Below are 13,564 nucleotides of genomic sequence, written 5' to 3' on the forward strand. Positions count from 1 at the left end.
TGAATTTGGAAAATATTTACATTCTGAAATCATATACCAAGAAAGATGTAAAGAACACAGCAAGTTAAAATCTGGTCTAACTTAAGCAGAAAATACAAAATAGTAGGCTTTTGGTATCGTCACTGAAGAGAAATACAGTGTCCAGTAGAGTGAATTCAATATGTTGAGTATCATAGTTTTTACTGTAATGTATAAACTTGGCGAATTACAACTATGGAGCTCCAAGTTCAGCTGTTTTAGGGAAGGTTACTTCTCAAAAACAAGACCAAAAAGGTTACATTGAGAGGAAGTGTGTTCAGTGAACTTGACGGAGTCAGCACCATTGAGAGAAGACATTTTTTCTGATTTTAACATTTCCTCAATCAATGTGGAAGTATACAAAAGTGCAAGGTCATAAGATGAACTTGCTTCAGCTGTTAAAAAAAGCTTTTTTACTGCGAACTACTACTAAAGTGATGCTGTTTTTCACACAACTCTTCTCAAGACTAAAACAAGACTGAACTCTTTCCGAGAACTAAGTTCAGTCAGCAGAGCTCCATTCCAAAGTCTTGCCAATATTAATAGTGACAGGAAATCTGAGCTTCAGCCAAAGAACGCCATTCATAAGTTATCTTTATTTAAAGACAATGTGCTACCATGGACAAATAAAAAACAAAAGGAAAGCAAGTTAATTACCAAACTGTAATAGCAGTGAAGTTTAAAAGCTTTTACCAGAACTTCTACAAAATGTTAAAAGTTAACAGCATTTCCTTGTAATTCTTGTTATATTTAGCCAAAACTCCAAATATTTTGTGGATAGAAATATTGGCAAGGGTAAAACCTAATAAAATTCAAATTTTAACCTTATATTTATTTGAATAAAAAAACATATATAAAGAAAAAACTTTATATTTTTTATATACACTCCCACACCTGGAGTTCTAGCATAATGTAAAACAGGAATCGCTGAGGGAAAACGAAAGAATAAAAAAAGCAAGCAATGTGATTACACAGTTAAATGGTTCTTCATTAGGTTCCACAATTAGAAGAAAACATTTTTTTCGGTTTAGAAAATAACACACACAAAAACACCTTAACATTTTAACCTCCTATGTAGGCAAAAAATAATAATACATAAATAAGACTGCGTTAACAGCACTGAATTTGGCTGACAAACATTTCAATGCAGTTCCAAGAGTTCATCCAGTGTCCAAGTTTCCATTCTTTAATAAGAAAATACAAGTAGCTTTCTCTGGCTTTATTCTTAAGTTCTGTTCTCAAGGCAACAAACTTTAGTTTCAACTGAAATTCATCTGCTCCCGATAGTGGCAAACTGATCCTCCCACAACTGCCCATCTTCAGTGACAATAATGAAGTAAATACTGGTAAGCCTCCAAAAATACAAGCTGCTTGGGATCTTTAATCTACAGTCTCTCCTGCTTATAAGGAAACAAGACCTATACAACTGGAAAATTCCCGCCGGATGTGGATGTTGTCAATAAGTGCCAGGGACTCCTTGTGCTGGTTTAAGTGTCGTGGTCTTGATGCTCGGCTTCCTGTTTTGTTCTCCTCAGGTTTCCTTTCATCTTAACAAACTCGGGAGTATTCTCTTGCTCTTCTTCCATCTTCTGTTTTTCAAGTTCATGCTAAAAAAAAATACACACGAAATAAATGACAAAAGTCCACTTGCTGAATTACTCCCGTGGGATACATGTCCATTGTGTATTGATCGAATAAAGAAGGAGCTTATACTGCTATGTCATACCCCCCCCATTTTGTTCCCCAAACACTAATCCAGACCAGTGTTTCTACACGTAAACCGCTGCAATCACTTTCACACGATAATCCAAATCAATGGATTTTAAATGGAACTGCTTACTCTTTATCCTTCCATGCAACTGAATTTTGGATGCGTCAGCTGGCACTAATCTAGGCTCCCCACACCGAGCAGTGACTTTACTCCCTCTCATTAACACTGAAAGTTCAGAGGGAGGTCACTGGTGTGCAAACACAATAAGGGCACCTTCCAGCCCTAAACTTGCCCCCTCATCGGAGCTGAGAAAAACTCAAGTCATAGTTACATGACTCTGAGCAGAGGTTACTCATTAAGGTACACAACCAAGTGACTGGTCAGCCCCTCACCTGCTCCAGTTTTTGCTGCCTCTTCATGAGCTCGATCTCCAGGTCAGTCCTCTTCTTTTGGGCTTCCTCCTCCTTCTGTTGTTTCACAACCAGGTCTCGTTTCCGTTTCTCCATCACCTTCTGCAGTTCAGGCTTGTTCTGAGGGGCCAGGCCCCTAAATGAATTAAAGTAAAGACCAGGTCAGTCAACTAAACTATTTTATTTATTCTGCCACTAAACACAAAAAAAATATCACAGCTAAAATCTGTATTTCCAATTTGTTATTACAACATCTCCCCCATGTTTCCGTGGGTTTTCTCCAGGTGCTCCAGTTTCTTCCCACAGTCCCAAGAAAGACTGGTAGGTTAAGTGGCTTCTGGGAAAAGGCCCTGGTGTGAGTGTGTGCGTGTTTGTGTTTGTGTATGTGTGTGCCCTGTGTCTCTACTGGTGTCCTGTACAGGGTGTATTCTGACTTTTATCTCAATGAGCCTGTACTAGATACAGCAGCAAGAAAATGGATGGCTAAATAGATGTTATAATAATTATCTGTAACAATTCCTCATTCTGAAATCTGCTGTAAACAAAGGATTCCGTTCAGATTTTGTCTGAAATAGCATAAAATGTCAAGTTGACAACCAGCTTCAATGTTCTCAAAAGACACATAGTGGAGACTCAGGGGTGTAGAGCCAGAGGCTACTGCTAATTCCTATGGCACCACTGTGATTACTAATCATGCCATGTGCAGAGTTCCCCTCCACAGTAGAATCCACAGGAAACTGCACAGACCTACATTGTTTTCCTGTCAATTTCTGTGAGACTTAAATTGAACAGTCTATTGGCTGTTACATAGTGTGTTATGTAATGCAAATGATAATTTGCCATTTTCCCATAATCCTGATTGCCCCAGTTTCTGTAATCCTCCCTCAGAATTGGAAATGTTCATTTATCTTTTTAACAATGGTATGCCAAAGGACGATCTGTAATGACCCTTTGATCAACTGTTAAAGAAGCAATAGTTTAAAGCATTTTAAATGAGTAATAGCTGTCGACCCACATCATGAACAAGCTCACATCTACCTCTGCTTACCCTATATGTTCGAATAAAACTGCACAAATGGTTTGACATACAGGATGTATACTAGTCTCATGTCAAAACATGACAATTTGAAGAATGCCACATTTAGATTGTATTCTTCGTAATGTACAATACTATAGGGAAATTGAGAAAAGACTAAAGATCACTAGTGGTAAGTACTCAATCAATGGCTTGCTTAAAGGAAATAAAAGTGAAATACTACTGATGTTTTACATTTCTTCAAAACTGTATTTCTTGTAACTTTATTTTTAAAGTGCAGTTCATTACTGTCTCTGACAGTAAAGCAGCACAAGACATTAAAGCTGCTTGCAGTGACACTATATTATACTGTAGTTTAACAACAGGAAAAGAGCAAAAAAATCACCACTCACTGTAGCTCCCAAAATCTTAACATACACAAAATTACATGTATATACATTTTCTCTTAACAGCTTTTCACTTTTCTCTTAACAAAAGCTCATTTCTGATTATCCACTTTCTTTTCTCTTAGTTTCTTTTATATTTTAGTTATTATGATCTCCTTTAGAAATAGCATTATGTAACAGAAGCAATGTAGGCCTGTCCTTACAAAACAATAATAGGTTTTCACTGTAGGTAATACATACCTAACTCACAGACAATAACAGGTTCAAACAAGAAATAGACTACTAAAATCACTCAAGTTGTTTTTTAAAAAAAACAGGACATGACAGACCTTCCTCAAGTGAGAACAAAATATTTTTCACTGTAGCTCAAGGAAATTTAGATAATACAGTATGCAGTACAGCACAGAGAGAAAGCAATATAGTGAAGAAATCCTTTGATAGTGGATTACACTAACCACAAGGAATAATTATATATTTTATTGTATTTTAAAATAAATACACTATGAATGAAGGACTTTTTAAAGGTCTAAGGAAAAAAAATATTTCTCCAACACCTTTTTGCAATGTAATGCCACAATTATCTCTCCAGTCTATAAATTATCCAAATTCCATAAAAGTCTATTTAATTAAAACTCAGAAATTTAAATCACAGATTCCAACTTCAGCCCAATGAGGAGAGAAGTTCATTTGCCACAAAGTAAATTAAATGTTACATAAAATAGATTTACTTTTCTGTGCTGAGATGAACTTAAAAGGCTTTTAATCCCCAAACACACTTCAGCAGGGACACCACAATCTCATGTTGAAAGGACACTACATTAGTGATTTATCAGATTTAAAAGGGTTGACTCACATGGTACTATAAAATCCTAATATGTCTAAAAATAAATTTCTGTGAATCAATTCTTTTAAGCCTGTCTGCCAAAAAGTACCCCAAGGGAGATTCTGAAATTCAGTAGGGATACACTGTATACAGAAGGAAATGCAAAATACATGATACATGTACTGATGCTGATTGTTTACTTTAAGTATTCCTTTTTAGTTTTCATACAAATTGTTTTTAGTTTTGAAGCTGGATGATATCGTATCGATCATTCCAACAGCTTTCAATTGAAGGAGATAAAATCTTTTAAACTGGCCAACAACAACCTAGTGGCCTTTCACCTCAATCCATTTCTACTTTTCTAAAGATTTTCAGTTTTCAGTGAAAGATGAGGGAGCACCTCGTTCATCTCGGATTAGCATGATTCCAGTGTGCAGCATTCAGTTGCACAGATTTGTTACACTGTAGAGGCTGAAGTGGGGCACTGAGTCAGTGTATAAAAAAAACAAAGGAATGTGTAAAAATACTTAAAGTAAAAATAAGAAAAAAACAACTTTAGCATAGTTGTCTAAAGAAGGCTACAGAACTGAAATATTACTTTTTTCATCTTCAAGTGTCCAATGTAATTAATCTTTTGTTCCTTTATTACACTTTATTACACGCGATGTTTGAAATAAAACATGAACTTGAAATATGAGCACAATTGAAGTTCAAGTTGCGTAGGATTACAAAATGTTACTTTTGTAAATAAGGAATTAAAACGATCTTGAGAGCAAATTTTTGCATTCAGCGCATATATAGTGGGTCTATACAGTATATGCTACAAATGTCCCAAGCAAAAACATTACAATATGTAAATTCAGTGCAATAACTACTGTACTGATTTTGTGATGACAGAGGCAAACCACTATGAATATGTTACAATCACACAATCATCACTAACCACAGCATTCATTGCAATAGTTACATAATCTGGAGGGCCTTTTGACCATTAGGTTCAAACGCTTGCACAATTGTGGCATATAAAAAAGTATCTGCTGCAGGCTGACTAGAAAGTTACTGTTCTGCATCCCTAATGTTTCAGACATTTTTCTGAAAAGGTTAGGACATTAATTCAAAGAAGGACACAAGAGAAGAGCATTCAATTCATTGTGCTCACTTGGTTGTTGCAGTTAAAGCTTATCTTGAAGATTCCCAGGGAGATCAGCTTCAAAAGCATGGCTTAGTATAACATAATAATTTTGTATAAAAGGTACTTCCTGTGTTCAATCCTAAATACTGCTCTTGCTCCTCTTTGAAATTTTTTTAAGTCTTCATTATCCTTCTCACATTGCAGAGACAGCACTTCCCTTGTATTCTACAGGAGGTCTGTCTCATGTTTTTAACTGGAATTTAAAGAGTCCACAGAATCGCCTCTAGATTGGTGCCTCCCATTTAATATCTATAAAGTGCATTTGTGCTACCTGTATTTAATACTTTGTACAATGCATTTTATTTCAGCATGCCAGCCTTTTTCTTCTTTTATTTGCATTATGGCAACACTCAGGGTATCCATTCAAAACAGCTCATAGAACAGGAACACGACCTTGAACTGAACTGTCTTTTGAAACAATAAGTTTGCACAACATCAATGGCATCTGTGGAATCTGAATCTCCTTCCATTAAAGAGAAAGTAAACACAAGACACAATGTCTCAGGAATGTGGGATCACACTGGGCTGTGCTGTTGAAGAAGCACCTGATGCAGGACACAATATACTTTAATAAAGCAAATGAGAAATTTGCTGATATCAAGGTTACCAAACTACTGATTAAGCAGGTATGCATGTTGCTATTTTAGACACAAATTGAATGGCTGCAGGTCACTTATAGTCCTTCCTATGTCAATTCCACAAAGTCTTAAAAATATCTAATTGGTTTATGATATTTTCTTTTATTAGAGCATATCTCATACTGTTTAAAAACAGAATCTTTTCATCTTTGATTCTAAACTATGCCCCTGGACCACACACAGCGTGTATAGTAAAACAGCATCAGTTAGAGGAGTGATGCAGCTCTCACTGATGACACTGCAACTTCACAGGCACCCAACAAGTCGTGGAAGTTGTTGTGGTGTGGAAACCCAACTGGCTTGGCCAAGTTTTTGGCTGCTATTGTCCAGACTATAGGGAGAAGCTTGCATTAGAAGGCCACTCAATGGCTGGATCGTTCAAATGCCAGATTAAATTAAATTTTAATAAAAATAAAAATATTCAACTCAAAAATGAACTTTTTTTTATACAAACTGTAACAATCCTTGTTTAATTTTTAATATAGATCTTGCTGAATACCTGTCTTCATTGTCATTATCAGCCTTCAGTCTCAAGGTTAAGGATACAATATGTGACCCTCAAGTACAGAAGAGCACAGCAGGCATGGTTTCAACAGTGAGACATAAGTGGAAACAATGCATTTTATTGACATGAACTTTTTTGCGGATTCTTGCAGCACCGATACACACACTGAAGTCAAAGAAGGCAAACATACACTTAGCTTAAGGGGATTGTGACAGTGGGGAAGGACTTCCCACTGTACACTGCTAGACGGTCCTCTAGCCGCCCCCTCTCTCATTAGTTCAGCATGAGAATGTATATCAGCACAACCTGGGTCTTCATGAAACCCTATATAACATTCTCACTTAATCTCCCTGTGTTCGCCTCAGAACCATGGGACCAGTCGTCAGATTGCGGACGTCTGTTTTTCTACTCTCTGATAGAGATTTTGAACCCTCACTTAGAAATACGTATACTTTTAACATTTCTTGCGGGTTACAGTATGACTACTCTGCGACTACACGTCAGCTCTCTATCTCAGCTAGAGGTATCGACCTCCCGCCGGTGAAAGAGGCAGCTCAAACAACCACACTGTCACAGGATATATCCGTCACTCATAAAGATTTATTCAGGAAATGTGCAAATGATGCACTGCCCTATGCAAGGCAAACGTGGGTACTACAATGCATTCAAGAGGCTCCAATTTATCCCTATTAATATAGATGAAAAATGAAACTGGCTGACCTTTCTGCTTGTTTTGTGATGCCTGTCCTTGCCTCTCCCCCTTCAGCTTTACAGATATTCCCAGTAAGCCATAAAAACTAAACCCTCCCTGCCCACTTTATTATCCATTTCAGAGAAAACAGATTTAGATTAACCTACTGTTCAAACAGTGTCTGCACTGATCCTGCATATCCGCTAGAAAACAAATACCTTCACTGAACTAGATACGAAATGTCAAAACACATCATGCAAATGTTAAAAAACTACATTCATCTAAGTTGTATTTTGTGTAAAACATTAATGATCATTCTAAGAATCAAATAGTTAACCTTCTTTACAGAGTTTTTATACAGATTTCTAAAAACACAAAAAGAAAATGACGAAGAAATCATAGGACACTCTTACAAACATGCTGTTCAAAATCTATGTACTCAACGTTCACATTCCTAACAATCCAAATTCTTTCTTAGGAAAAACAATACAAAGAATGATCCTGTTATGCATCACATTACTAACATAAATAAATAAACTGCTTTGGTTGTACATTTAATTTAAGAAATCAGCATAGCAAATTATGGTAGAAGCTGTATTATTATGTTTAACAGTACAGTATGAGGAGAATTATGGCGCCAGTCACTTAATATTTACAAGTCACACTGAAAACTTTTTTTCTTTCACTGCAAGCAAACCAAAGATCTACAGATCATTAAGAAAAGAGTCTCATCTCTCTGGGTGCTTTCAAACCAAGTATTGAATGAGGTTGCGCCTGAGCATCTGTCCCTTTGGAGAAGATGAAAGAAGCTCTCGGCAAAAGACAGGAACGTATGGATGCAAACATCCTTTTCATAAAGTATTTTTTCATACTTACATAAAAAAGTCTATGCAATATACTACAATTACAGAAGTATTATCACTGTTAAAAGTGTTGTTATAGTATATAGTAAAGAAATAAGTATTTTTTATTCTGAAAATTCCTTTCACAATCAAATGTAATTGAAATACTTGAATTAAGTTCTCTTCCCAAATAATGTAAACCACATATTTCTCCCTTATAAGTGTAAACAGTACAACCGTATTTGTCAGTGGTAAGAAAGAAAAGTTTGTTTGCTGAAGTTAAAAGATGTCAAAATATGCAGTGCAAATTCAATTATTTAAATGACAACTCTATTTTTTAACTTCAGTTGAAGCTTTTTTAAAAAACAAAATTGTCTTATCTGCAAATGAACATTGAAGAAGCATTCTATCACCGCAAAACATTTTATTCATAAAGATTTATGAATGTAATAAAACTCAGTGACACTAAATGCTTGTTGCATCATACTATTTCAGATTTATGGCATTAATTTGATATATATTATATATATTTTAAACAATACAAATATGCATAACTGTTTACAGATTTACGGTTGTCTCTTATCATACATACAGTATGATATACATGATGATTATGGTTGAAGCAACAGGAATTAGAGGACTAGTTAAGAAGACTTTTAAATAACAGAAGAGTAATTGATGTAATTACTGTATGTACCTTTTCTATTAAAGGCCTACCTTTTCTGATTCATTAAGAGTTCTCTGTGAAGATCCTGGTGGTTCCTTGAAGATTTCACAGGATTGACAATCTTTTTGGGCTTGATTAACTCATCACAGTCATTGTCAATGTAGTCTGGCTCCGCCATGATGCTCCTCACTGTTGGTGATAGTTCTGTCAAATCGCCCTGCTCCAAGCCGCTATCTGTCAACATCAAAGAATAAGAGCATCAGGTTGTGAGCAGCTAGCCAACTGATCCAACAATCTTATCCAGTCGTTTCTTCAAAAAAGACCAGGGAATCAGCTTTAAGAACATCCTGTTGAGCATAACCTGCTCTACAGTGTCCCTTAGTGTAAAAAGTGCCTTTTGTTTCTCGATTTTAAATGCACCCCCCATATATATGCTTGGTTCCTGTTGTTCATACTGTATGTTGCCATTGATTCTGAAGGAATGTATTGGGTTGACTTTGTCAAAGGCTTTGGGGATTTGATGAATACTTGAACCAGTATTCCTCCATACAGTATTTTCTTCTCTACTTAAAAGATTCAATTCTCTTAGTGGATCCGTGGAGGACACTCCTTTGTGACAGGAATGTTTTTCATCATCCTTTTCTGGACTGATTTCAGATTTTTTATAATATGGTGATCAAAACCATAAAACAATATTCTGATTATAGATAGGCTGCTTTCATAAAATTGTATAATTCATCCTTCTATGTTTCTAACCACTACTTCCAATTCAGGGATGAGGGATAACCAGAGTCTATGCCGACCTGTAACAGGTGCAAGGCGAGATACACCCTGGACAGGACGCCAGTCAATTACAGTGCACACACAGACCAAGGGACATACACACTCGTACCGGGTACAACTTTCTACGTGCATGTTTTTGGGCCATGGGAGGAACCGGAGCACCCAAAGGAAACTCATGCGAACACGTGAAGAACATACAAACTCCACACAGATAGCACCCCAGGCTCAGGATTGAACCCAGGACCCCAGCGCTGCAAGGCTGCAATTCTAACCACTGAGCCACCATGCCTCTCCATCATAATTCATTTGAAATAAATACATTTTGCATACACACTCAAATAAATAACATTTGATTCAACTTTGAGATATTGATTAAACCAGGCATGTTATGTACATACACACTGTAAGGAATAAAGTCAGCAGATTAACTTTAAAGTGTCCCTCTGACAAAGGCTTCCTCTTTCCATTTTCCAGATTCTATCATCTTTCCAGACTTTACCTTAACTATAAGCTTAATAAAATCACAAATTGCTACAAAACAATAACTAAACTATTCTTTAAAAGAATAAGTATTAAATCCAACTGGCTGCAATAAACATAAATATAAACTGAGAAACCAGCTTGAGACAAACGAAAACCCAACTTCAATAAAGCAGATAGCTGTTTATTTCACAGTAAAGTTTGGGATGATATTTCCAGTGTGTGCAGTCAGTGATGATATGATAGTTACAGGCTGAAGATGGATTCTACCTTGCATTTATTTGCAAAATCCTAGTTTGTGTTTCTATAAGAAAAAATATTTTGTTGACCACAACAATATATGGATATGAATAGATATAGCACTCTTATGTTTTCATAGAAGAATATTCTATTATGCTATGTTTTCCTCAGTTTCTATAAGTAGAAGATAAGCGTATTTTTACCTTACCTTGAAGGGGAGGAAAGACTTGGTATCCAAACACTGTTGCCATTGTTGGCTCTGATATACACCAAAATCCTCGCCTACTTTCCGACTGCAAAGACAACTGTGACAGAGCAGCTCTGTCCTCTGTACGTGTTGTTTAAGGAAGGATTAAAGCATTGCAGCCTGTTCTGTCCTTGGCAATATTACATTATCTAACAGCACACTCCCCTCCAGAACCAACACTACTGTGGCTAGCTAATCTTTAAACAGCTGGGTATGTACAGACAAGCTTCAGCCTTGTCCCTATATGGACACGGAAGAGGACTTCTACTGGATCAGCTCCCAGAAAAACAAACAGAAATAAAGAAACTTCTATGCTTACAACATCGCAGAGCAAGGTATTGCGCCAGTGACTTTATGGGTAGGGACTTTTTGCAGGTAATAAAAAATTATTTACACTGCAATTGAAGATACCAGCTGTAACAAGAAAACTAAAACTCTCAAACTGGGTATCTGAGGGGGGAAAAAACACCTGGACACCAGTCAGGTTGGGATGTTTGTAACTGTACATTATCACACCATTTCAGCACCTTTTCAGTCTTGTGTCACAATGTATGATTGAATAACTACAAAATATAGGTATTTTTTATAATAAGCTGGAACATAGCCCTTAAAGCCCTTACTAAATGGACCATTTACTGTTATGTATTATGTGCTTAGTAGACACCGTTATGCAGGGTAACTTATAAAATATAACATAAATTAATGTATAGAGTAAATACCAAAAACCAGACACCATTTAAAAGAAATCAAAAAGACCCTTAAACCCAAAAGACTCTGAGATCATGCAAATGTTTTTCCCTACAGTGTTTTCATGGATCAAACCGCATGCACAATAGCTCTTGGCTGCCAGCCAAGCATTCTAATTAATTTCTCCTTGCTTTGTTCTCAAATGCCTCATGTCATAGGCAGCTATGACCTACACGTTTCACATGACAGTACCTCTAGTTTGAAAACAATGCTGGACCAGTTTAATAGCTATGTGAATATACGCATATATAGGACAGTATGCATTGTATTATCTATAAACACAATTCATATGTTAATTCCAAATTCCCTTAAATCAAAATGCTAATGGGTAACTTGTCAGTTAATCATCTGAAGTCACTGCAGGGAAATTGTAAAGCTTAAAGAAGGAAAACAGGCATATGTCAAAGCACAAAGCAGGCCCAGGATCAACGGTTATTTAACAATAAGAGCAGCACTGTCAGTTGAAATTAGAATTACATTTTTTTCTTTGTTTCTAGTAAACTACAGCAATAACAAAAAAAGAAGATTAGAATTACAGTCTCAAGATAAGCACTACATGCAGGACTAATCAAACTGTGACCTTTCCAATCCACTCCACTTATCTATTTTGTAAAAACCAACTCCTTAAATATTATTTTAAAATAATTTAATTTTATTATCAATGTCCTTCAACCCTATACAGTATATCCTTGATTTAACAGACTTCACTTTAAAGGATCTAGGATGCAACCAACAAAATCTGGTAAAGCAGAGTTCAGACAATGACAGACTTCCCCTTAAAAAGAAAGGCTGTCTGGACCCAGTGTCCATTTAGTTGACACCATGACTACCCCCAAAATATTGGACAACATCCAGTAAATGTAATCTGCAATATATACAATCATAAGCATACATTACAGTGTTGCTGATTAGGATAACAGTGAGGCTAAACATGGTCAAATGTGTAGAATTCAATGCCAAAAATGAGCTACAGTTAAAGGCTAAAAATAAGAAAGAAAAGCTTTTACAAACATTATACATCACAATGTGTGCTTTTACAAAAGCTGAGGCTGCTAGCGGGCATCATGTTGTCTTTGTGATCTTTGTGTGCATGATACATCACCCATCCGCATCCACATAAATATTCATGTTATATCTTCGTGGTAACTTACAGAGTACAGTGTATGCAGTACACAGTACACACACATATAGACTTTTTTCCCCCAAATACACAAGTTTGTTTTGTGGCTAAAAAAATATCATAAGTACTTCTTCAGTCTTCCCCTACAGCCCATTACAGTATCATCTCGTGTTAACTGCGTATTAATTATCAATGAAGGACCTGGTTGTAGAACAATCATTTAAAGGAATGAATTGAGGGGCTGTAGGTTGAGAAGCACCATTTATTGTAAACTTCATATTTTTTATAAAAAACAACATACAATCTATTGTTTGTAATGTAAGTTCTGTTGATCTAATAAAGTAATGCAAAACTAAAGGACGCGAGCAATTAAAAATCAAGATAATTCATTGGAACTGCCCTATAATTCCACTAGATGTCACTATATTGCATATTATTGTAAAAACCCAGCACATTGATAAGACTAATGAATAGGCTGATAGATCAGACTTGTATAGAGCACTTCAAAACAATTTGGAAAAAGGCCACAGGACAAGAAATTTACTTAACACCAATGTACTGTCAGCAATAAGTTGTAATGCATGTGCAGAACACTGTTGTCCCTGTTTGAGTTCACACTAATGATCCTTTCCTTCCTCACCTCACACCTCACCATCACAAATTGCTGTTGTGCAGTGCTTCCACAACTAAAAACAAGAGGGCTATCTAATGCATAATGTAAACTGAGGTCCTGAGGAGACCCTCTGTTTGTATGACATTTTTGCTTTGTTTTTTAAAATGTGTCGGCAGTGCCCACACCTATAAAAAATTGTTTAAGATCCACAAGAAGTAAACATGCCTTACTAGACTGGTTTTCAGGCTTTTGTTTTTCCACAACCGTGGAGAGAGTTTAACTGAAAACGCAGATGGGAAGAACCTGCTGTGGTTGCCTCTTGGCTGTCACACAATCTCAGTAAAGGAGGTGCTCTTTGTCTCCAACAGCCTCACACTCCAGCACTAAGTATCAAATTATCAACAGCCCACTGCCA

The 13,564-nt window shown here is 36.3% G+C and overlaps 1 protein-coding gene across 7 annotated transcripts in view; it reads right to left on the reverse strand.

The window, feature by feature from the left end:
- Window positions 1-595: 595 nt before the first annotated feature.
- The window catches only part of fam107b (family with sequence similarity 107 member B), a 66,363-nt gene continuing 53,394 nt past the window's right edge, over window positions 596-13,564 (reverse strand). For 5 of the 7 annotated variants that reach the window (XM_015353225.2, XM_069192212.1, XM_069192211.1 and 2 more), the window contains 3 exons: window positions 8,970-9,153; window positions 2,122-2,275; window positions 596-1,625 (listed from right to left, as the gene is read on the reverse strand). In XM_015353225.2, coding sequence (XP_015208711.1) covers window positions 1,506-1,625; window positions 2,122-2,275; window positions 8,970-9,153 — 458 coding nt within the window. In that variant the 3' untranslated portion in view covers window positions 596-1,505. Of the gene's footprint in view, window positions 1,626-2,121; window positions 2,276-8,969; window positions 9,154-10,625; window positions 10,844-13,564 lie in introns of those variants that run through there. The other 2 variants (XM_015353231.2, XM_015353226.2) reach the window with 2 other exon arrangements.

The sequence above is a fragment of the Lepisosteus oculatus genome, chromosome 7, assembly GCF_040954835.1.
Source record: "Lepisosteus oculatus isolate fLepOcu1 chromosome 7, fLepOcu1.hap2, whole genome shotgun sequence".
In the NCBI taxonomy this organism is placed as follows: Eukaryota; Metazoa; Chordata; class Actinopteri; order Semionotiformes; family Lepisosteidae; genus Lepisosteus; species Lepisosteus oculatus.